At 43.8% G+C, this 25,058-nt stretch overlaps 1 protein-coding gene across 1 annotated transcript in view; it reads right to left on the bottom strand.

Moving 5' to 3' along the window:
• The window catches only part of TENM4 (teneurin transmembrane protein 4), a 375,350-nt gene that overhangs the window by 268,505 nt on the left and 81,787 nt on the right, over nt 1-25,058 (bottom strand). The window contains exon 2 of the mRNA XM_023535518.1: nt 20,661-20,870. Coding sequence (XP_023391286.1) covers nt 20,661-20,870 — 210 coding nt within the window. The remainder of the gene's footprint in view (nt 1-20,660; nt 20,871-25,058) is intronic.

The raw sequence follows: 25,058 nt of genomic DNA, 5'->3' as shown, positions 1-25,058 counted from the left end.
CTATATTGCTTTAGGCTACCAAAGCTCCATGCTGTCAGTTGTGACACAAAGCATGAGAATGGACAGTCAAAATTCTATGCTATTTCTGCATTTTGTTACAAAAATAAAAACTTGTACTTTTTTATACAATTAAGTTTTTAAAAAAAAGTCTCGTACAAAAACAATGAATTATTTCTCATCACTGCAATCTTAAAAATTGGGTTGAAAATGTTCCTAGGCATGTGATGTTATTGTTCTGCTGTTAATGAACCCACAGAAGAGCCTCCCGGGCATTGGGAAGGGTGGTGCCTCCAGACATATGAGGAATGTAAGGGGCTTCTGGGGCAGGGGTTGAGGATCTGCTGCCCCAGTGCAAAGGGATCTGAGTATGTTTAGGCCATGTGTTTCAGTTTCCAGAATACAGAAGTAAGGGTTGTGCTATAAATACTTGATCCTCTCCATTTTCAATGCCAACCAGTATTCCCTGAAGTGTTTTTTTTTTTCCCCCCCTGAATACAAGTCCTGTGAGAATGTTCCAAGAGGGTTCCATGGTCAAAAATCTTTGGGAAACACTGTATATCATCCCCTCCCTGTAGACAATCACAGTATACATTATCAAGTTAATGCCTCTGAGAACTCCTGCATCACTTTAACCTTAATATTTCCCAAATTTATTTGATCATGGAACCCCTCTTTCAAACACCTATTAACATCCTGCAGAGCTAGTTCTCTTTGGGATACTTTTAAAGATCTTCCACTCCCACCTGGGTTATTTCAACTGCCTCCAGGCTCACTTGTCTGCAATCAGTCATCCCCTGATTATCAAGTGATCTTTCTAGTAGGAAATCCGTCCATGCTTTTACCTTAATCAAAAACCTTCCATGGCTCCACACTATCTACAGAGCCAAGTGTGAACTCTTTAGCTTGACATTCAAGATTCCTCCTCACACAACTTTAAACAATAATCCCAGGCTACTCCTTTCTATCACTTACCCTCTGGTCCCCTGACCATTCACCCTAGGTGCCAGTCATTTATGTTTTATTTTAAAATAATTTTAGATTCATCTAAAAGTTGCAAAAGCAGTACAAAGTTCCACCCAGCATCTCCCAGTGGTAACATCCAACCTTTTCTAAATGATACTCATTTCCGACATTAGATTACCAATCATGATCACCTCTTTAAGGGCCATGTCTCATTTATCTTTGCACCTTTCCCAGAACCCGGCACTAAGTCCAGGCATAGACTCAGTGGTTCTCAGATTTTTGCATTTTATAGTAGTTAAAAAAAAAAAAAAATTCATGTCCATGAGTCTCTGTTTGTCCTGCTCATTTGTTGCTTTTAGGTTTATATCCCACATATAAGTGATATCATGTGATTTTCAACTTTTTCTATCTGGCTTATGTCATTTAGCATGATTATCTCGAGCTCCATCCATGTTGTTGCAAATGGCAGTATTTCATCTCTTCTTATGGCTGTATATCGACTAGTGGTTACTAGAAGGTAGGGGGTGGGGGAGGAGGGGGAAGGTAGATGGGGTAAAGAGGGTCAAATATAGGTGGGTAGGGGGAGGGTAAAGTGGGTACAGGGGATCAATTATATGGTAGCTGAAGGAAACTGGACTTTGGGTGGTAAAACACACAATAGAATATACAGATGTCAAATTATAATGTATACCTGAAAATTATATAATTGTATTAACTAATGTTACCCCAATAAACTTAAAAAAAAAAAAGTCAGAAACAAAATTAACAAAATTTACTCATCACTGCTTCCCTGAAAAGGGAGTTTTCAATAGGAAGGACAATGTTAGAATAAGGGACAATCCTGATGAAGAACTCCCCACATCATTCTGATTGTCTCTTTTGTCACAAGCAGAACCCTTGGACAAGGACAGCAAACCATCACATGGTATCCACTGTGTTAAAGGCATGACCAAGGGAACCAAGGAGGGATGCTGTCTTTCTAGCATTTTGTCAGCTCCATGGTGAGAATCCTAGGAACGGCTATAATAAATGCCACTCCAACCAAGCTGGGAATATGAGTACTTACCAGCATTGCCACACAAGATTTTCTCTTGTTTTTATGTCACAAACAGAAGTGTTTTCGGCTAATTAAGCATATAAATTGCATACAAAACCAAAAGTCCATTTGGAATATTCCCAAGTTTCTCTTCCGGCGGTAACACCTTTTCCCAGTCTAGGTAGTAAACACTTCTCTGTGCACATGCGTCTCCCATCCTGAGGCTGGATTCCACATGGCTGCAGTGACTTTCCACAAGCAGATAAGGGTAAAGGAAATCACACATTTTCATGGCCTCCCACTGGTTCCTTTTTACTTCTCTGCTACTTCAGCTGGAACGGAGATGAATTTTCCTACAACACTCAGTCTCCAGAGGAACACTTCTCTTTCCACATACAGCTGAGCTTTTCATAGGGTTTCAGAAGCCAGAAAGATCTTTCTCCAATGCAGAACTGAACGTGTCAGGGCTCCTCAATGACTCACCGCTGCCTAATGAAATTAGGCTCAAAATTTTCAGCCTGATCTTCGATGTCCTTCACAAAGTGGCCCTGAAGCCCTTTCTCGCTTCTCATTGGGGAGGAAGGAGTGTGGGATTAGGCATTTCATAATGATGTCTTGTTCCTTCATCCCTTGGTATCTTTGTTTATGGTGTTCTCTGTGCCTAAAAACCCTTCTGCTTGGAGAACTCACATTTATGTTGGAAGAATCAGCATATGTGCCAATTCTTGACTGCAGTCTCCCTGACTCCCGAGGTAGAATTAATCTCTCCGTTCTCTCTGTTCCTACAGCAGTCCGTATTAACTATTAGTGAAATGGTTTAATAACTACCTACCTCATGGAGTTGTAAAGTTTAAATGTAAATGTACATAAAGCATTTAGAACATTTCATAGCACTTAACAAATGTGTCAGCATAATTGTTGTTGCTGCTACAATTGTTGAAAATGACTTTTAAAAAAATCTGCTTGTGTATTTTTATGCCTTGCTTGGCTATGAGCTCATAGAGAGCAGGGTTTAGGTTCTTCTAAATCTCTTATCTCCAGCACCTAGCATGATGTCAGGTATATATTAGGAGAGAAATAAACTAAATTTTAAGAAATTAACTTTCTTTTGATGCTAAAGTAACGTTTTCACTAGGAAATGTATAAAGAAGAAAAGTACAAAGAAAAAACCAGTAATCTATCGCAGCCACAGCGCCCAGTAATAACCACTGTTAATTTAACACTCTGTGGTCTATTTCCTTCTCGTCTTATGCACATGTAAACATATACTTACCAAATTAGGTTCATACAGTACACACAGCCTTCTATCCAACTTGTTTTCCCCACCTAACATTATACTGTAAAAATTTTTTCATCTTTAAATATTATTTGAAAACATGATTGTAATGGCTATCTAAAACTTCATCATATGGTCAGAGATGTGATTTTTGCCAACTTTCTATTATTGGACATCCGAGTCATTTTCATCTTTTTTTTTTTTTTTTTCTTTGACATTGTTTCTGAGTTGAATTGTAAGCTCTGCCAAGGGATGGACCACGTCTCAGATGAAGCAGAGGAAAACCTCCCACCCTCTTTAGGAGTGGGTGGTGTGGTCTAGGAAAAGCAGAGGACAAATCTCTCTTTCCGGGAGCTGGTTTAAGTGTCTCTTGGAAGGACCAGTAGACATGCATGGATGGGTTCACTTAAGAGAGTGACCTGAGAGTGGGCTCAGACTGAAGTCGGTTTCTCCGTCCGCCACCCGCCCCCTCTCCATTCTTGGTCCCATTAACATTCCTCCTGGGAGATGGCAGATCCAAAGGACAAACAAGCATTGTTAGGGCTCAAGGGCCCTGAGAATGGGCGCTGTAACCTGAGCCCCACTGGCTTGGATTCGGTTGGGCAGGTCACCCTGCGGACGCTTTGGTGACAGATGAAAGTGCATCTCGGAGCCCTGGATTATGTTTCCAGGCCACAGGTGTGGGGGGATTATCTTTCTGACAAGCCAAACACTTACCCCAATCTCTACAGCTGCTTTCTCTTCTCTCTCTGGTCCTGGGCCTACCAGAAATAGCACCCTCAAGCCATTCTCTGTCAAAGCCAAGAGCTGTCTTCGCCTCAGCCCCATTGCCTAAGAATAACCAAAAGAACCTGACAAATTGTCTCACTTTGTCTATGGAAAGAGTGAACAAACATCCTGCACTTTGAGTGCCTGGGCAGGCGTGTCCCTTCAAGCCAGTGGAGCCATGAAGCTCTTCCTGGGAGTCTCAGTGCGGTGGGTGCAGAGAACATGAGCTCCCTCACCAGACTGTAGTAGGCTTGCCACCTGCTAGCTGCCTGACCTTAGGCAATTTGCTTGATTTCTCTGAGTCTCAGTTGCCTCACCTGTGGAAAGGGGATAACGCTGGTGTCTCAGAAATGAATGTGATAATTAAATGAGACAAGAGACACAAAAGCACTTAGAACCACATGTGCCTAGCAGAGGTGCTCACGTTGCAAAGTGCAGAGCTGTGGAAGGGGCCAGGCATGTGTGAGGAACAAAGAAAGCGGTACACTGACTGCTGGCAGGTGGGCCTACATGTGGAGGCCTAGGGACCTGCGTAAAGCACTTGGTCAGGCTGCCAGGGATGGGTGGGGGCAGGAGTCCAACAGGTAAAGGCTGTTCTGTTCAGGTCTTGGCAATACCAATTCGGATGTGACTTGGAAGCTGCCTGGCCTCAGGGCTGGGAGGCAGGAAGGCAAACCCTGGCAGGGCGCCAGATGGGATCCTGCTAGAAGCAGGTGCTGGGGCAGGGCAGACGTGGGAACGTGACCACTTGGCTCTTGGCGCCCACCCCAACGTGTTGTACAATCCAGAGCAGGCTCTCCCTGCAGCCTGAAGCTGCCCTGACTCATTCTCACCTCACAAAGCTGTCCCTGAAGCGGGCAGGGAGCTGATTCTGACAGAACACACACTACATTCTTGGCCTGTCTCTAGCCAGGTTTTTTGGTAAGGTTCAACATTTTCTGAGCATCTACTATGTGCTAGGCACTGTGCTCGACACTTTCGTGCACACGATCTCATCGGATCCCCATGACAATCCTGTGAAGGGGTTATTACTATCCCTGAGCAGAGGTGAGACTTGGGGTGATGAGGTCTTTTAAATGTGAAGAAGCATGGTGTTAGACACACAGAAGACAGCCCAGGAGTGCCACTGTAGAGAGCTAGGGAGAAGAGGCTAGCACTCCTCGAGTGCAAAGGCTGATCCACCTCCCACTTCTCAGATCCTTATGCGCTCAGGAGTGCAAGGCCTGTGAACAGTCATGGGGGAGTTGATCCTGATGACCTGTTTGAAAGTTTTGACAATCCAGGCGTGCTACTTTAATGTGCAAAAATACACAGTCAAGGATCTAGATGCCAAAACCAGAATAAATTGAGAGTAATAGATGGTAAGAAAATTCTCTGTCTTCTCTGTCTCCTATCCTGTACAATGTTTCCATTTACTAAATATTCTATTTACCAAGTATTTTAGTAATAACATCCTCTGTTTGCATATAGCTTTTTGGGAAAACATCTAGTGCACCAAGGTGTGCATAAGGTTTGCCCTGCTGGAGAACATGCTCCTGGGAGGGCCTCCCTACTCCTCCCTTTGTGCAGCACTCATACTTTCATTTGTCTTATCTCATAGAAGCCATGGGACAGGGTGAGAGGCCAGCAGGGCAGTCCTATTCCTCCTTTAGAGATAAGGAAAGAGAGGGCCAAGGAGGTAGAGTGACTTTCCAGTGTCACATGGTTAGTGGGGGAGAGCTGGGATTGGCAGTGAAAACCTGCCTAAGATGAACTGGTGACACTGTGGTGATTCAAATTAAAATGCTGAATCTTTGATGAAGCCATTTGGAGTTTTTAATTCTGACTCAGGCGGAAGAAAACAAGGAACCTCACTTTAGCCCACACTTTAGCCATTTTTGACAGAAGAAACAGGCCAGCAGTGTTTGTCTCTTTTACCTAACACATGTCTGGGTACTAAGGGTCAAAACAAACTAGCTTTCCTTATCTAAAAGAGAGCTACCTTGCTTAAAATGAACAAATTCAAATTTCGTCTCATCTTCAGTGTGCTCCTCGCTTATAAAACCCTTTATAGCTTGAAGGGCTAGGCTGAGAGACAGCTTCAAAAGGGCAGAAATCACAGTGCTTTTTCATCCATTGGAAGGTTCGCAGGGCAGGACTCTTGATGTCAGCTAGCTGCCCTTGGTCTGTCATCCCTGGTGTCCAAGAACAACACTTGAGTGGCCTGGATATCAGGAGCCCTCTTGTTCTCAGATTTAGTGCTAATTGCCGCTCTGTTTATTGAATGCTTAATTTGCTAGGTGCTGGGCTAAGAGCCATTCATAAAGTGTGTTGGTTCCGTACTCACCCCGCTAGGTTGGTATTATTATATCCTATAATATAGATAAGGCAACTGAGGCTCAGAATGGATTACTACCCTACCTGAGTCACTCTACCAGTAAGAACCAGTAAGTGGCAGAGCTGGGATTTGAACCTAGGCCTATCTGACTTTAAATTCTATCCCCCCGTATACCAAAAACTCGTAACGAGAATAAAATAAAATTCTGTTCTTCTGACTTTCTTCATAATTTCTCTTCCATTAAGAACAGTACATTCACTACCTTTTAGATAAAAACAAGAGTAATTTTTGAAAACTTTCCTTCGTGATAAAAATTACTATTTTCTACAGATCTCTATGTATTTGACACACGCAGATGTAACCAACAAGACAATATTTACAGAGCACCCACAGTGTGTACGAGCTCCACGCATTCAGTGAGCACATACCCATGTGGGCTAGCCAACCCTGTAATAAATATGGTCTATAAATAACCAAGGGGCTGAAGCCCAGATAGGGGAAGCAACTTGCCAAAAGCCACATAGCTTCAGGGTTCAGACTCATAAACCAGCACTCCCCAGCCACAATGCAGCAGCTTCTGTGTTTGATTGGATTGTGGTCTGGGTTCGAGGTAGGGATTGGGGTGGGGTGGGTGGGAGTGGAGTATTTGGGAGTCTGGCCAAGGGCTGGAAAAGCAAAAGGAGACTGAAAAGGTTTTATTCCCAAGCGCTGCCTCCCTAGAAAACTTTAAACAGAAAAGTTTGCCTTTATAATCTGAAGGAGTTTTTCATGTTTCAGCTCATGCTGAATTGTTTTATGCTTTAGCCATAAACCTCTGACAGAGAAGGTCCAGGGGCAAGGCTGGCCCAATGCTAACTATGCTGTGCCGCTGTAAAGCTCAGGTTACGAGGATCACTTCTGGTGCCAAGGCAGTTTAACAAGTATGAGTGTACATAATTCGTTCCAGTTGTCCTGTCTCAGCACAGAGGGCTGTTTTTGGGGTGGGGGTCCACACACTCCTGCCAATGTGGTTCCCATTCCCGGCTCCAGTGCCTCACTGAAGCCTCCTCCACGCCCAGGAAGGGCCTGTTTTATCACAACGGCTGAACTGTCAATACTCTGTGAAGGTTCAGAGGGTTTCTGTAGTCCTAGTTCCCCAAGCAGGGGTGGGGGAGGGGAGTGGGGGTCCTGCTAAAAAAAGTGACCACATCTCACCCGTTGCCAAGAAATCTTTCCAAAAACTAAGTTGCTATTGTCCAATCTCCCTCCAATGCAAGTAAAATCTTCCCCTTTATAGTTTGAAAACTTTCAATCCCACTGAAAAGTTGAAAGAATCGTACAAAAACACCCATATACTCTTCCCTTAAAACTGTCAATTGTTAACATGTTGCCACATTGCTTTATCCCTATCTCTCTATATGAAATGTTTTTTTTTCTGACCATTTGAAAGAAAGTTGCAGACACAAGACACTTTATATCACTATGCATCTCCTAATGACACGCTCCCATATAACCACAATATCATGGTCACAACTAAGAAAATGAAATTATTCCACAATAATACCTAGCATACATATACACCATATTTAAAAATTTCAATTCTTCACAAAATATAAAGTCTTAAAAAAAAAAAAAGGAAAAAACCTTAGACTCCAATCAAGATTCAAGTGTTGCATTTGGCTATTATTATTATTATCATTATTATTATTATTTGCAGTCTCTTTTAATCTAAAGGAGACTCCCACCCACCACAATACTCCCATTTTCTTCTTTCCATGATATTGATCTTTTTGAAAAGTCCAGGCCAGTTGCCTCATAGACTTTCCTATATTTGGGATGTGTCCGATTGTTTTCTCTTGATTAGACTCAGGTTAAACGTTTCTGGCAAGCACATCTCATGTATGATGGAATGTACTTCTTATTGCTTCATATTAGAGACCACTAGGCTTGGTCACTTGTTAAGGTGACAATTGAGTCCTGATCTTCCCACTGTAAAGGGAACTTTTCCCATTGTAGTTAGTAAGTAATCTGTGTTGCAAAGTCCAATCCCTTAGCATCAGCTCTCCCAACTCCAGCTGTTCCTATCTTCTCATCTTCCAACCATCGTCCTCTGGTTTTAGCGTCTATACTTTGAAACTATCCTTGCCAAGTTCACCAGTGGCCATCTAGATGCCAAAATCAGTGGGCACTTTTCACATTTACATTATTGAGCCCTCAGCAGGACTGGATGTTAATGCTTAGGCCCCTTTTTGAGGACACAATCTTAGTCTTACTCATGTGAGTATTCCAGGGCCTACCTCAGTATTTGGCACACAGTAGGTGCTTAAAGAAATCCTTACAAGCCAAATGAATGAATATGTACATTAAAAGAAAGTTGGAATTGGGGATCAGAAGGCCTGGCTTCAAACTCAGCTCTGCCACTCTTCATGCAATGAAAGGGTTGATTTAAATCAGTGGTTTCCATACGTTGAAAAAAATGTTTCATATTCAAAGTGTTCTTTATATAGAATCTTACTCAGAAGCAAATGTAGGAAGCTGACAAAAGGAAGCTGCTTTGGTTGAAGCAGCCAGTGAAGGCCACATGAGTGCCTCGCTAGAGTGGGGGCTTGGGGAAGGTCAGAGAGATTTAAGAAGGAGGGAAAGCGGTAAATTCTAGTGGGTCCTGACTGCTAGCCTAAGAAGTTTAAACCATAATCAACAGTGTTAGGTTTCAGTAGTGAAAGGTGCCGTTGGGAAAATCAGTCTGGTCACTGTGGACCCGATGCATCCGAGGAGGGAAGAAAGCGAAGCTAGGAAGGCACAGTGCGGCCAGGCACAGAGTTGAGGTGGGAAGTCAGGAATTAGCCCTTGTCCCTCTCTGTCTTAGTTTCCTCCTCTGAAGTCCTTTGTCATTATAATCCCCTTTGAGTCTTTCTCCTCATTATTCCAAGTGTTTCTTCTTGCTAGGCTCTAAGCAACCCATCACTAGATGAAGAGCAGAGTTAGCACACTGAGTAGAAGGGGCAAGGGCCTCCCGTGCTCTGAGGGGCTCTGGCCATTTGCTGAGTGATTTGGTGACCTGAGAAGCCTGTCCATTGTCCGTGCTTTAAAGGGCCAATGCCCCTTACCATTAACCCACCTCAGGATAAAGGCCATCACCAGCTCAGACAAATAAGCTGCTTAGCCAGACCTCATGCATCATCTTGTCACCTACACAGGGACCTAACAGGGGCATCTTAAAAGAGCTAAGAGCCAGAGTGCAACTCAGCGGTTTCTATTCAAGGGGATTCTGGCCAGGGGTTGAGAATTGCTGTCCAAGTGTGCATACAGCCTCCTCCTCCATGCAGGAGGGTGAGGTGGGGGTGAAAGAAATCTCTGTTCCGCTAGGGAGGCTCTCCAATACCTTTGGCTTCCTGAGAGTTGTCAGGAAAGAGGGTAATGGCTGTTAGAGGCAGGAAGGAAACTTAGTGGGATGAAAAGAGGTTGGGTTGAGGGGTCAGGCACACCTGGGATGCCAAATGCCACTTATATCTGTGTGATGTTGGCCAAGTTATTGTACCTTTCTGAGGTTCAGTTTGGTAAAATGATAACCAGAACAACAATGATAATAATAACAGCCGTTTCCATTTAAGACTTTATTATAATCGCCAGGTCCTTCACTAAGTACTTCTCATACATTACTTCACATTAAATTCTTACAATACTTATGTGGTAGGTATTATTATTATCTCTATTTTACACTTGAGGAAAAATGGAAACTCAGAAGTTAAATCATTTGCTAAAGATCTCAGCTAGTAGTGGCAGAGCCAAAATTCAAACCCTCACTCTTAACTCTTTTGCTCTAGAGCCCATCAGCCATACAGATTCAGTGGGAAAGGTGCAGCACCTAGGAAAGGCTCTACCTTTATGACCTGACACCCTGTAGGTGCTTGGTAATGGAATTTGGTCTTCTATTGCATAATCCAAAGGTGTGCCATCCCCTCTTCGGTTCCTGAGGCTGTCCCATCCACCTTTGCCCACCCCCCCCCCAACTGCCACCCAATGGCTCTGAATGACTGGAACACAGAGCAGCAAACCTGTTCTCATCCACCTCAAACCCCATGAAAATCGAGTCTTCTAAATGGGTTGCTCCCTGAGATGGGAAGGTGGTAGGGTGGAGATGGGCACCTGCCATATTAGCTCATTCTTTATGGAGAGGAAGACATCCTTGCCTTCTACCACTGCCCCTTCCACTCAGTGCTAACTCTGCTCTTCATCTAGTGATGGGTTGCTTAGAGCCTAGCAAGAAGAAACAGCAGCCCCGCCCCCGCCACCCCCTGGTGTTCCCTTCACTTTTCCCTTAGGCACATGGCTACACATGGAGGACACAGATGACTGACTGCTCATCAAGACTCTATAGCATAGGGCACACACTTTAAAAAGTCTGCTGAATGAATGAATGAATGTTTGAGAAAATAAATGCTTCAAGACTCCACAATTAGGCTGGAAGGGCTTGGTTACAATCCAATAACTGATGTGCGAAGTGTGAACATCTAGGCTTCATTTGTCTTTATTTGTCTTCATTTGTTCGGGCTGCTATAACAAAGTACCATATACTGGGTGGCTTAGGCGACAGACGATTATTCCTCATCATTCTAGAGTCTGGGAAGTCAAGTTCAAGGTTCCAGCAGGGTTTGGTTTCTGGTGAGAACGCTCTTCTTGGCCTGGCTTTCTGGCTCTACCCCATTCTTTTGCTGTTATCACATGGCAGAGAGCAAGTGAGCTCTGGTGTCTAGTCCTCTTTTATAAGGACACCAGTTCCTTCAGATCAGGGTTTTACCCTTATGGCCTCATACAACCTTAATCGCCTCTTTAAAGGATCTTGCTCCTATAAAGCCACATGTAGGGTTAGGCCTCAACAAATGACTTTTGGGATACGAGTCAGCCTATAGCAGTCCTACAGATCCATAAAACTACAGCTCACTTCCCGGCAGAGCCTAACTGTGTAGATTTGCCTGTGCTCCTTGGCAGTTTTCCTCTCTCTCCAGAGGGGTGTCCTCCACAACCTCCCATTTTGCATTAAACCTCTGCAGCCCCATACATCCTGGCACATTCACCTACCTTGTTCCCCTCATGAGTTCCTGCTCTAGGGCAGAGCTGTTGAGGAATGTGTCTGACTCCCCAACAGCTCATGGGTGGTCAGACTGCTTTCTACTCTTCACGGGTCCTGGCACTCAGTAGGTCTTTAATGATAATGTGCTGAATTAAATTGGTTCTGAAGGGTAATAAAGCTTCATTTCTTCCCTTATCACTCCAAATCAGAAAGACCTTCCCCTCTTCTGACTCTAAGTTAATAAGAATTTGTTGTGTTCAGAAGCCTTTGCTTTCAATATCTCCAGATAGGAGATAGGGCACCGAGAATGTCCTCTGTCCCTTCAAGAACTGTGTGAGTTTGCTGGGGTCATAGCTCCCTAGCAGGAGTACAAAAGCAAGCAGCTAGAGAAAGTGGGAGGGCTCCTGTGAAGAAGGGCTTTGGCCAGCCATGCTGAGGACTTAAGCCCTGAGTCTGCCAGCACTGGGACCTGCAGAGGCTCTATGATAGGGATGTGGGTTTTATAGAACGATCACCCTGAGACAGTATGAGAAAGGATTACGGGAGGCAGGGAGGCTAGTGAGGACACTACTGCAGTGGCCCAGGGGAGAGAAGACATCGTAGGAAATGTATTGGTTAAGGGGAGCAAAATTTTACAAAACTAGCAAATAGGTAAGTATCAGCTCAACTTCCATTTTGCTTGCTCTCAGGATGACAGCAAACAAGTGATCACAACTTAAATTATGATCAGATAACCTCCTCGCCAACTAAAAACATACCCCGTTCCTTGCCAAAAATTAAAAGGGGAGACCAGTAAACACTGAGCACTGGCTGTACTCTCAGTATCTTCGATGTTATCCCATCTTGCCTTTGAAACAACCCCCATTTTGTAAATGGGCGACTGGGTGAGAGAGGTGAGATGAGGTGCAGTTGTCCAGCCACCGGAGAGGAGAACTTGGTTCGCATCAGGTGTATATTCCCCCAGAGCCTCAATGGCAGCTAAAGAGATGTTTCTGGAAGTGCAAATATATGTGTTGTTGTTGTTAGCCCGCACAGCAGCTTCTGAGAGTTATTTATAGAAATATGATCCGTTTAGGAGAGAGGGAGTGAAGCATAAATGAATTACCAGTCATTTTCCTCTCCTTTCAACTCTGGGGGGAAGGCAGGCTGACCAGGAGGAAAAGGCATCACAGTGTTTCATCTCTGGGAACTATGGGGAATGGTAGCAATGCAGGGAGCTCCAGCAAGAAAGGCTGAGGCCAGGTTTCCAAGACCCCCTGCTGTGTTTGTTTAGCTGCTGCCTCGGGCTCATCTCCCCATCCTAAATCTCTGGAAATCAACTCAGGAGAAGGAAGAAGAATAAAGCTCTGGACTCCCAGACAGAGCTGTTAATTGTTGTACTTCCTCCAAGCCTGCAGGGGTGGGAGTGTAGCACTCTGCCTTTCTTCCACAGATATGTCAAAAACCTTTTTGGTTCCAGAAGGGGAATAAGGAAACTAACATTCATGGGGCAACTCTTATGTTGCAATCAACATGCTATAAGCCTTACCTCCAATTTCTCATTTCACAACCATTTTGTGAAGCCCTATTAAAACCAATATCCATTTTACAGAGGAGGAAACTGAGACCTAGAGAGGTTAAGCAACTTGCTCATGGCCACATAGCACAGCAAGGATCTATAGGCCTCCATAACCTGGAGGAAACTGAGACCTAGAGAGGTTAAGCAACTTGCTCATGGCCACATAGCACGGCAAGGACCTATAGGCCTCCATAACCTATCTTTCCCTTCCATGGTTCCATATTGCGTCGTTTCTGCTTTTTTTCTGACTTCAGCCCTTTTGGCCTTTTAAAAGAGAGGGAATATTTATTCATTGTTTAATCTCAAACACCTATATAAATAATCGCAGTTCAGAAGGAGAAGGAGGGGGAAGTAGGAGAGGAAGGGCGGGGAGGAAGAAAAGCCACATGGTTTCCTGGTCCAAACTGGGAGCCATTAACCAGTAATGGGGGATCCAGCTGAGCTCAAAGCACCCAGCTCAGAGCTGATGACAGGGCCAGAGGGCAGCAGGCTATGAAAGGGAGGGTGGGAACAGATGCTCAGAAAAGGCTACACATAGGAAAGGAGAGAAGGGTAGGCTCTAGAAGCCGCAAGGGATATTTGTACTCAAGGTGAGCAGGCTGTGGGGGTAGAACATTAAAAGCCTAGACAGAGTACTAGCAAAAGCCACAGAGCTGTGTGTACCCTATGGACACGATTTGGGGCGGGGGGCATACATTGCAAACAGACATTAAATCTCACTGAATCACATGCAAGATATCTTTCATTTTGTTTCCATCCTTTTGATAATCTGGAGGAGGAAGTCTCAGTTTGGTACTAGTGTGCTTTTAACACCTAATACTTGCCAATGTCCCTGTTTAACAAAGAGTAGCAAGTCTCCGCTCAGTGTCCTTGAGCAAGCATTATCTCACCAGAATGTGATAACCTGCTTTCATTGTATTTATTTTTACAGCTATCTTCTATTTATGACAAGTGAATTGCAGCAGTAATATACAATTTCCTTTGAAAATAAATTCATTTAAGTAAAAAAAATGTTTGAGAAAAGAGACACTTTAGAGGAAAGTAAATAGCAGTGTAGGTTGGTACACTGCCATGGTGCAGACTGACAGGGACACACAAAGGAATAAGCCTTGGGAAATGTTGATCTAATCCAGGTCTCTGTCCAGATGAGAAAGCTAAGGACCTGAAGGACAAGGCTCTTGCAAGGTCACACTGCAGATTAGAGGCAGAACTGGGTCCTGAAGCCTGTTGCTCGAGGCATGTATGCCTCTCCACAAGCAGGTTTCCATGATAACTCAGGCTGAATTAGGGTGCGGTTTCGCAAGGTGAGGTTTATAACTGGAACACTGAGTTTATATGGATGATAGTGGGCCTTGCAGATTGGGCTGATGTGGTTCTAAGCTGTGTAGCCAAAGGAGCAGCTGTGCTAAGCTGCTTCCCTCTCACTCAGCATGCTTCCTCCAGCATAGAACTGTACTCACAATACTCCACATTCGGCCAACCTCATGGCATAGAGCCGTGGATCCAATGAGATGACAGATGTGAACGTGCTCTGGGAACGCGAGGGCTACACAAATGTTAGCTATACTAATCTCCCGAACTCTCCTTGGCCTCCTTCCAGGTGCCTCTTCAACAGTCTGGGCCCTGATGTGTCAGGAGATGCTTTAAGATGTGGTCTGGTGTCCACAAGGGCACCATAGAGTAGGTCACTAACATTTCAGTGAGGACACAAACCAGGCTTAGTTTCCTGATGGAAAAAGCCCAAACATGGCTAATGTGCTTTCCTTGGGGGGTGGTCTAGGAATTCCTAGATCCAATCAAGCCACATACCAAAATGTTATTTTTGTACCTTTTAATGCAATGGTAGTTGGGGAAATTAGTGGAAAAGGAGTTGCAAAAGTCTACAATCGTGTCACGTGGTGACTAATTAGAGGGTCCTGGTTCTCCCAGGCCATTCAATTACATTAATTCAAAATGTGACCTGTTTATTTTGCCAGGTCAGGAAGAAGCCTTACCTCCTAGAAAGTCAATGTGGCAGTTAAATTAGAGTCACCAGAGTTTGCCTGAGGTAATGCATGAAAAAGGGCTTTGTAAACTGTGCAAAAACAGAAGTGACCCCTGTGTGGCTGTCCCCATTACCCCCAATTAGGGAACATAATCTCCTGCCCCTGGTGAGAGGCCACAGGTGAGGGATTGTCTAGTTGAGGCAGGTACCTGGAAAGGTAGAAGGGCGCTGGAGTCTGGGGCTGTGCTTTGAATCTTGACTGAACTTTGGCACATTGCTTCATCTCTGTGAGTTTCTACAGTTATACCATGTATGTAGCTCATTGCACTGTTCCTAGTGAGATAGTTTTGTGTGTGGGAGCGGGGCTGTTGGAAAGGAAGAAGAAACAAATGAACTTTTTTTTTCAGTTTTGATTTTAGCACCTACAGGTGCTCAGCATTGAAGATACAGCTGTGGACGAGGCCTACCTCAAGGAACTTGCAGTTGAACAAGGAAACTAGACACGGGAATAATCGCATCTCCAGACTGTTAGGGGGTAGTCTGTACAGAAAACAGCTGGGTATCGAAGAAAGAGGCTGTCAGGAAATGTTCCTTAAGAACTCAGAGTTGCTGAGTTTTAGACTTTGAGAATTAAGCTTTACTTTCCTGGACTCCTAGGTCTGTGAGCCAGTTAGCCTGCTGGCGCTGGCCTCCTGAGCTCCCATGCATACAGCAGAGGGCACTTGGCCTTTCCAAACACTCTTAATGGATAAACAAGTGCTTCTCTACAGCTTCCTGGCTAGCGATTTGAACCTGTATCATGCCTTCTATTATTAAATTACCTCTCTTTAACCATGAGCAAATTACTAAACCTTTCAAGAATCCTGATATCTTCCATTTTTAAAGAGCACAATCCAGGATCACTGTGTGTTAGCCACTATTCTGAAAACCTGAAACTCTAAGACTGAAAGTTTTAGCAAAACTCTTTTGGTGGTAAAACCTTACCTGAACTGACATGAGGCTCAGGATCTTTTAACCATTCGTATGTTTCACAGCAGAAACATCGACGTGTGTGATTACTATGGACCACCCCAGTACTCTAGGAACATTAGGAAGAATACAGTATGTGTGCTCTATTTTCTTTCTTAAATCTGAACATTTCCGAATTCAGAAATGCATCTGTCTCTAAGTTTCAATTAAGGGATTTTGACTCCATATATTAGATATGTTTTATAGAGTCCCTTTGCTTAGAATGCCCTTCACCTTTCATTTGTTTGGAAAACATTTACGAACATTTCAAATGTCATCACGAATGAATAAATAAAAAATCAATTTTTTTTTTTCCTACTAGGAGTTAGGTACTTCCCTACATAGCTAGTATCAGCATTTATTGACCAACAGGAGTCGTATGATGCAAGAGAGTTGTGAGGGGACATGAACAAACTTTCGTGAAAACTTCGCATGCCCCATTGTCCTTTAACCTTGGAACCTGGGAAACATACAGACCCACATACCTGCAGCTGGCAAGCAGTAATGGAAAGGGGTTCCACGAAATTCACAGTGAAAGGAGACCAAAACCTCACTGGACCTCAGCAGTAGGAAAGAGGCACAAATTTGCCTTCCGATTTCACAAACTGGTTTAAAACGACTCTGGCAGGCTCCCCCAGGGGAATCTGGATAGGTTCCAAATTAAGTTGAATTTTTTGTTTTGTTTTGTTTTAAGAGAACAGTTTTGGAAGCAGCTCACATGCATAGCAGTGTTTCTCATTTAGAAAGAAAAATAAACACTCCTCCACTAGATTGGAAGTCAAAACAAAATAAGCCCAGCAGCTTAAGATCCCAGAAAGTCAATGAAACTGCCAAACAACAGTGATGCCGGCCAATGTGACCAGCCTGAGAAATCTGTAACTCAAGGCAGAAAGGGCCCAGAGCTTAGCGGGGAAAAAAGCCATGGAAGGCCCAGCATCAGGGGCTTGGCTCTTATGAAGTGGTACCAAAATTTAGTGTCTAAGTCATCTGCTCTGATTCATCTTTGAAACTCTTACAGTATTCACAAAAACAAAATGGAAAGATTCTACTCTATGGTATCAGACAGATACCATAGTTCAAATCTGGTTCTATCATTTAGAAGCTGTGTGATTTAAGGGAAGTTACTTAACCTCTCTGACCCTCTATTGCCTCAGTGAAACTAAAAATGGCTATGTCACAAGGTAAATATGAAATTTTCTGAAGTTCAATGATTCAATGAGTTAAAACGCCTCTTAGACAAGTGCTTCATAAAGGTTTGTGAGGTGAGAGATAGGAATCCAAGAACTTGCAATTCTCTTAAAATCAGTTTTTTTCTCTCTTTCTTTTCTTTTTTTTTTTTTAGTAGAGTTCTTATCTTTTCTAGCCTCCTACTAAGGAGGGGACATAGACACAGCAGGGTAGTAATGGAAATGAAACTTATCAAAAAAGGAAAGAGAGAGAGAGAGAGAGAGAAAATATAGGAGGTCTGGAGTCAACTGGGTTTGAATCTTTGCCATGTCCCTTAAAAGCAGTGGAGTTCTGGGTATCGCTGGCCCTGGGTTTCCTGAACAGAGAAGTGGAGATAAATGCAAGCTCAAATAAGGTAATGCATGTAAAGAAAAGACTTACCCACAGAGGGTATTCATTACATGTAAGTTCTCCCGACCACCTCTACCTCACCTAGGCTCTGAGACACTGACAACTGCTCTGAGCTGTTTATTCCCTGACCCTCTTTAATATTAATTAACCCTCTAAGTTTTTAAGGCTTTAAAATTTTTTACTTTAGAATTTAGATCAGAACAATTCAAGGAACATTTAATATTTATTCTGAAAAGTTTCTATGTGGTAGGGACAAATACATAACATATTTAATCCTAACCACTTCCTTGGCTTTTCAACTGTGACTAGTTGATATTTTAGCAAAATCTTTCTTTGTATATATCAGCGACTTCTAGATGGTTATCCTTGTAGGTGGATTAGGATTTTGATGACAGAAAGCCGCTACTTCCCTGTTTTCTTTTCCTCAGGGACAATGAGCTGTTCTGTAATGCCCTGCGTGTGCTCCTTGCACTTTACATGGGGATTTTAGCAGGGTGGTTCTGAGGCATCGCAGATCTAGGATATCAGCATTGGGCTGGAGTTGACACAGCTGTAGGCAGAGGGCCTCCCGGGAGCCACTGCAGAGCACAGCCTGAGCTCTAGGAAATCTGTTTCCCAGAGGGTCAGCCCTGTGTGGTGGGTGCTGAGTCTGTTCCCACCAAACTGAAACTCATCATTTTCACCTTTTGGGAGCCCAAGGGGCTGCATTTGTTATTTACAGTACATTCTGAATTAAGTTTCAGGGGGAGCAGGTCTCTCAAATAAATGGCGCAAATGATCCATTTACGTGGTATCTAAAGCCTTAAGTTGGTGGATGAGGATGGGGGTGTAAATATAGGGAAGGGAGATAAGTAAGTTTATCATCTTTAGCATTTTAAAACTCCACAGCAACCGGGGAAGGTTTTCCCCATTTCGCATATGGAGCAACTGGTGATCTGAGAGGTAAAATACTTTGCCCAGGGTTGCATGTCTGGGACCCAATTTCAGAAATTTTGATGCTATGGCCCTTGCTCTCTTGGGTCCATTGATGTGCTCCCATAATTCATATTACTTGCTCATTCATTCATTCACTCATTAAATTAACACTACATAAAAAGCATCTGTAAGGCTATGCACCAAACTGTTAAAAGTGGTTATCTATGGGAGGTAGGATTATAGAACTTAACATTTTACTTTCCTGTTCGAATGTTCACAAGCATTGCTATTTTCATAAGATATAAAAACAAAGACACTTCCATTAAAACAATTTCATTTTTTTCATGAAAAAAAAAAAAAATCAAACAAAGCCACACCAATATTTATTGGACCCAATACGTGGTAGGGCCCACTCACCCTGACTTGCTAGTGCTGGGTCCATGCCAGTCCCAGCTGGTCCTTTGGCTTATACAAGACCCTTTGGGTTCAGGGGTGAGGAAGGTGGTAGGCAGGGTCAGATGTGGGGTAAGACTCACCGGCGCTCTCATGACCTGCCAACCCCAGAGCAGCAGACCACTAAGGACCCAGAATCTCCCTTCAGGTGTGGGACATATTTGTTACCAACCTTTACAGTGACACACTCGGAGAAGGAATCCAAAGTGTCTCTAGGTCTTCTGGGGAGCAGGAGCACAGAGGAACATAACCACCAAGCAGGCAGCTGTAGGCCAAAGTCTCCCCATCTTCTCTGAATACCAGTAATGACATAATGTCATCAATTTGCTGTAGAACTTACAACAAAATGATTGCTTTTGTTCAGTTAATTAGCAAACGGAGAGGTTTAATCTCTTGCCTTCTCTTTTGCTTGCAAGGCTTTTTAAGTCAGCAATGAATGAAGACTATCATTATGTAATGTCCCCCCCCCCCCCCCACTTCCTTAAGTAAAGCTTAAGAAAACTACTACTGGCAGGCAGGGATACCTCAGTCAGCACCACATGACACTCATAAAATCAGAGTACCTTAGAGGTTGCTCCATCATTGGCAAGATGGGGAAACTGAGGCCTAGGGAGGGACAGTGATTTGCCAAAGAAATAGCCAGTTAGCCACAGAGCTGGGTCTGGAACACAAATTTCCTTCCTCTCAGTTGAAGGTTCCTGTTTCTGTGCATTATTTGAAACATGAGCAGATAAAAGGTATAGAGGAGCAGTGACACCCAATCATCAAAAGGATAACACCTCTAGGGAGCACAGAGGGAAAGGCCTTGGAGGATGGTTTGGTCAGAGAATGCAAGGTCTAAGAGCCTGTCAGATGAGAAGCATCAAGGCCAAAGACGCTCTGACTTTAAAAGAGAGCAGAGGCTTGAATCCCCTCCAGAGTATTCTTGTAATGAAGTGGACTGGCCTCTGCAGGACACAGAGAGGGTAAGCACCTTGGCCCAGGTCACACAGCACCCTATCAGGGTTTGCTGGCTCTTGGTCAACCTGGAGCTCTTCCACCTTACCTCGCTCACTGCTTCTCCTTAAGAGAGTCAGGGTAGTGCTTACAAGAGTGCTTATTATGGGCCGATGGCTTAAACCCAGTAGCTCTCTCTGCAGCCAGCATTCAGCGGCTGCTTGGGACTGCAGGGCCCTCTGCCTCCAGACACTGTGAAAGTCAAGAACTTCCAAAGCCAGCATTAGGCTTCAGGCAGTATCCCTTCCCTCAGCTTTCTCATGGTTAACCGGGACATCGTAAGGCAGGTTTCTTAGGCAGGGTTGTGATGAGGATCCAAAGCAGCAACAAGTGGCAGTGCAGGCAGAGTCCCTGGCAGGTAGCCAATTAGTACTGTTTTAGTTTTAACCTTTTTCCTCCCCTTTTCTGTGTCCATCTTTGTCTCTGTTATTTTTACCTGCGTCCATCTCTACCTGATACTTCTGTCTCATTGTGTCTGTCTGTGCATCTCTTTTCCTGCAGCTCTGTCTACCAGACATCTGTCATGGGGATGGGTACAGCAGCCCCCCAACTTCCGCTCCACACCCCATCCAGCTGCGTAGCCAGAGAGGAGTGGGGCTGCCTGAGCCGCTCCAGGCCCCCCGAAAACCCCGAACCCCCTATGCGCCAGGCCCTTCCACCCCTGCAAGAGGCCCAAGCAGGCAGATCAATCAGCATCGCCAACAAAGGGCGAGGGGAACAAAACTACACGAAAAAGTTAAGAAAAAAGAGGGACTTACCGTTCGCTGCGACCCCCAGGCTTGCGGAGCCACTTTTAACTAAGAATGAATTAGGGACAAACTCTTCCTCAGAGTCTGAGTCCGGGGTTGGCTGGGCCACACCGTTGCCTAGCAACCGCCTCTGGCTCTCATTGGCCGGAGGGGAGGGGGGCGGGGAGGGGGACTGCTCAATAGGGGTTGATGAAGCGGATGAACAATGCAAGGGAGCACCTGCGAACCACAAAGACAAACACAGACAGAAAAAAATAATGAAAATTGGTTTTGAGGCACACAAGGAGGGGGAGGGAGCAAAATAAAACACGCATCAAGAAGGGCGGCGGGAGGGGGGACTCCCAACACTGGGCGGTCTACTGCACACGTGGCCTGGGGGCAAGGCTGATGCTGCTGGGAAAGAAAGTTGGTGCAAACTCCTTCTGAAGAGCAGGGTCCTCGATATAGAGAAGTCTGCAAGGTTTGGAAAGAGGGAACTCCTGAGAAATACTCGGGAAGCCCTTCCCGCTTTGCCTGCTCTCTAAGAGGCCTGAAAAGCTGGGGTCTAATCCTGATGGGCCTTACTATCTACCAAACAGCTGCCCCAACTCAGCCTCAGTGGCCTCACTGGTAAAATGAGCGGCTCGCATTGGGTGATCGCTGAGCCCCTGCGAGCTGGCCATTCTGTAATGTCACAGAAGTGAAATGATATTCTTATTAGTGAGATTTTAATTGGATATGCCTGGAACAGGTTCTGAGCCTCATAAAGGTAGAGAGAGTTGAAGAGAATGATCCAGGGCCCCTTCCATCACTGGCTTCCTAGGATTTCAATACTCTAATATTTTACTTTTCTAAGAATCTAACATTTTAAGATTCCTAAATCCAGGCATTCTCTGAAAACTCCTTGAGAGTAATAACTTTAGTGGTCTTTTTCACTTTTATATCCCCAAAATCCAGCCTAGTGACTGGCACTAAATAAATATTTGCTAAATAGATGAATTCCAGAGGTCTAACATACTATGATCCTTATGTTCTAACAGTCTCAGTTGAAACAGTTCTATAATTTTAGGACACTAACGTTCTGTGAGTTCCACAATGCACTAAACTTGGTCCCAAAATTTCCTAACATGTCAGGGGTCTATGATTCTAAATTCTCAGCTCTCTCTAGTTCTGTGAGCACCACTCACAACTCTTCAGAAGGAGAATGTGATGGCCTGGAACAAGACCTTTGACATCAGACAATCTGCAGTCCTATCAGTGGCTAGCCTTTAGACATGTGCAGTACATCGTCTACAAGAGAGGGGACATAAGCACACACACATAAAAGTTTACAGTACAAGACACTGCATCTGCACGACAGCAAGGGTTGCTTCTTTTCTCCCACCTTGACTGATAGAAGGTTAAAAACATAATCAGATCCACTGAGCTTTTTAAAGAGTCTGAATCTTAAGAAACATATTGCAGCCCAGACATCCCATCATATGATTCGACAGGGCTCTAAGGAGGAGGTGGCACAGAGAATTGCTGATTGTTAAAATTAAAAACAAAACAAAACAAAAACATGACTTTTTGCAGTCTATCCACCAAGAGAAACTCACTCAGTCACAGTCACCAAATCCTGCCGGATTTTGCAGGTTCCATGACTTTTTGCCAACCCCTGAGCATAACCACATATGACATTTGATAGAGTTGTTGTTTGCCTTTTGGCTAGTTCATCTTAGAACTTCAGTAAGAGCAACTGAGGCAGAAGGGATCAGTGACCATGGCACAATATCTGGGTGACTTCCTCCTCTGTGTTTTGTTTTTTTTCAACCTAAAAATTCAGGCCATGATTCACCTCAAAATCATCCAAACCAGTGTTCCCAATTCACCTTGAGAGAGTCTTCACTGACACTACTTACCATACAGCACTGTAGGGGAGATCATTCCTTTCTCTGACTAACCTTGTCTTTAGTTTTGATATTACATTTGCCCTGCTGTATTTTTGGTTATCTGTAGCTGTCTTACACATAAAAGTGTATGGCACATTCCTGGGGTAGGAGTAGATTCTTGAAGTGGGCTTTGGAGTTCAACAGCATTGGACCTAGCTTTCTATTAGCTGTATGATCTCAGGGAAGGGACTTCCGGTTCCTCAGTTTTAAGTTGGGTAATCTTTTATACACATGTTGTGAAGACTAAAGTTACTAAATCTGAACACACAGTATGCATGAGCAAGCAAGGGCCCAGGGTCAGTGCTCACCAAATGTTTATTAAATTGAATGAAACCACCCCATAAGGAACCCCATTCATGATTCCCCTTCCCCTACAGTCCCGGTTTTGGAAAGATTTTGTCGACAAGGCTATATTTATTAAGTAAATATACTTTCATTTCCTCATCTTTTATTAACCAAAGACATCTTATAATCTCTAATCAGAGCTTCTGATGAGCTTGAGATAACCAGCACCATATCATGCTGAGTTGTTAGAATTTCAGACAAAAGTTAAGAAACATGATATGTTGTTCCAGGGTATTTGTTACAGCCTCTTCCTGAGTAAATCTGTCGAACTTTATGAAATAAATAGTTCCAGAACTAAGTAAATTGTTCCATTACAAACTTCAGGGACCCTGGGCTGGGAACAGCTCAGTGCCTTCCAAGATCTCATGCCTGTTTCTTCTCTCTTCCATCTGATCACCTCAAAATCATCTAAATCAGTATTCCCAAATCACCTCAGGCCTCCAGGTTTGCTCTGAATATTCCTAACCTAACATGCAAAGCACCTAACAAGCTGCCAGGCACTTAGGAGGTAGGTACACAATAACTTGTGAGATTCCTGTGAAATGCAGATGTTATTAAAAACATGTTAATTCCCTCCTGCTCATTCATCAGCAGCTTTTTGATTTAAGTGGTCCTAAGGTAAGGTGCACAGAACCACGACCCCTCGGGTGCAAGAAAATATTTCTAGTTTGAATTTTTATATCACCTTTTTTAAGATTGCCGGAGACACCTTTATTAATATGTATTACTTGCTTAGGTTATAAAAAAGAGGAAAAGTGTTAGGGAGGCAGCTGTGATATATGAAAACAACATATGACAAGGGAATTCTGAGACTTGCAGAAAGAACAATTTCAGTTACTCACACCCTTGTGTGAATCGATGGTAGCTTTCCTTGGCATTTGAAATGTAACCTATAACTAGGGTAAGCTAGTTCTCAAGAAGAGCCTTCCAGCATTCTGGATTCTGGGTATGTCTTTGGAAAATGCTGTGAGACTGAAGCATGAAGGGCTAGCTGATGAACAAGTTTATTACTCTGTCAAAGAAAGAAATGTACCTTTTAATATCTTTCTCAGCAGTCCTGAGAGATCCATCTAAACACCCAAATGGAAGCTTATTCACCTATAGTAAATCCCATCTAGGCTATACAGTAGGGACAATCCCAAACTGCTTACATCGTGGGGAAGGGTGAGTCTTATCTTCAAAACCAGAGCACTAGCTGTGTGCCTCAGGGAGGGCACCTTCTTCCCAGGCAGTTCCCTGGATTATTGAAAGAACGTCCTAATAACCTTTCACCTGGCAGCCTTGCACATTAGAAGCCTGTATGTAAAATGCTTAGCACAGTGCCCAGTACACAATAATTACTGAATAACACCTAGAAAAACATGAAATAAAACCCTTAGACCCACAGAGGTGCCTCATCTCAATGGAACCCTAAGCTGATGGATTCACCCTTCCTGTGAAGGCTTGTTGTATTTCATCTCCAGTCTTCTTTTTAAAACTACTCTACTCCCTCCACTTAAAACCACATGCATTCCTTCTCTTCTCATGCACCAACCTCATATCTATTTCCTTTTAACAGGACAGCCTATTACTTCATTGAATAAGTAAAATCTTAGTTCTGAGTGAAAAATGGGGCATGAGGAAAATGAGGGCTTGCTTATATAATATGAAGGTTTGGAGCTGCTGAAAGACCACTGCAGTGGTACTTTTGACTCCAGTGAATGATGTTCACACCTACTGCTTAAATGGCTTGTCTGCCCGACAAGGACCACAGACTGCTCATCTCTGTGTCCTGGCCTGGCTCAGTTTCAGCTCAAAAAAGGTTTACAGAACTGAAATAGATTAAAATCCATTGCTTCAAAACATTTCCAAATGACAAGAATCTGAAGCTAGTGAGCTAGAGGGAACTTGCATTCTGGTTTGTTAATGACAGCCCCAATTTACATCTGTTATCCAGCATTAATTAGTAATGGTGCCCTACTTTTATTCTAAAATGTCCTCATTTGGACAATTATTATATAGCCATCCCAGTTTAGGGCAGTATAGATTCAGCTCTACATTACAGGCTGCAGTCTGCTGCAATAGACTAGGGGTTAGGAAATGTGCATGCGAGTCAGCCCATGGGCAAGTCCTCTGCCCTCTCTGTGCCTCGATTTCCCCATCAGGGAGTTGG

This window comes from Pteropus vampyrus, unplaced genomic scaffold (genome assembly GCF_000151845.1).
Source record: "Pteropus vampyrus isolate Shadow unplaced genomic scaffold, Pvam_2.0 Scaffold141, whole genome shotgun sequence".
Lineage (NCBI taxonomy): Eukaryota > Metazoa > Chordata > Mammalia > Chiroptera > Pteropodidae > Pteropus > Pteropus vampyrus.
The sequence above is the reverse complement of the archived record's forward strand: the minus strand, read 5'-3'. Positions and strand labels throughout refer to the sequence as shown.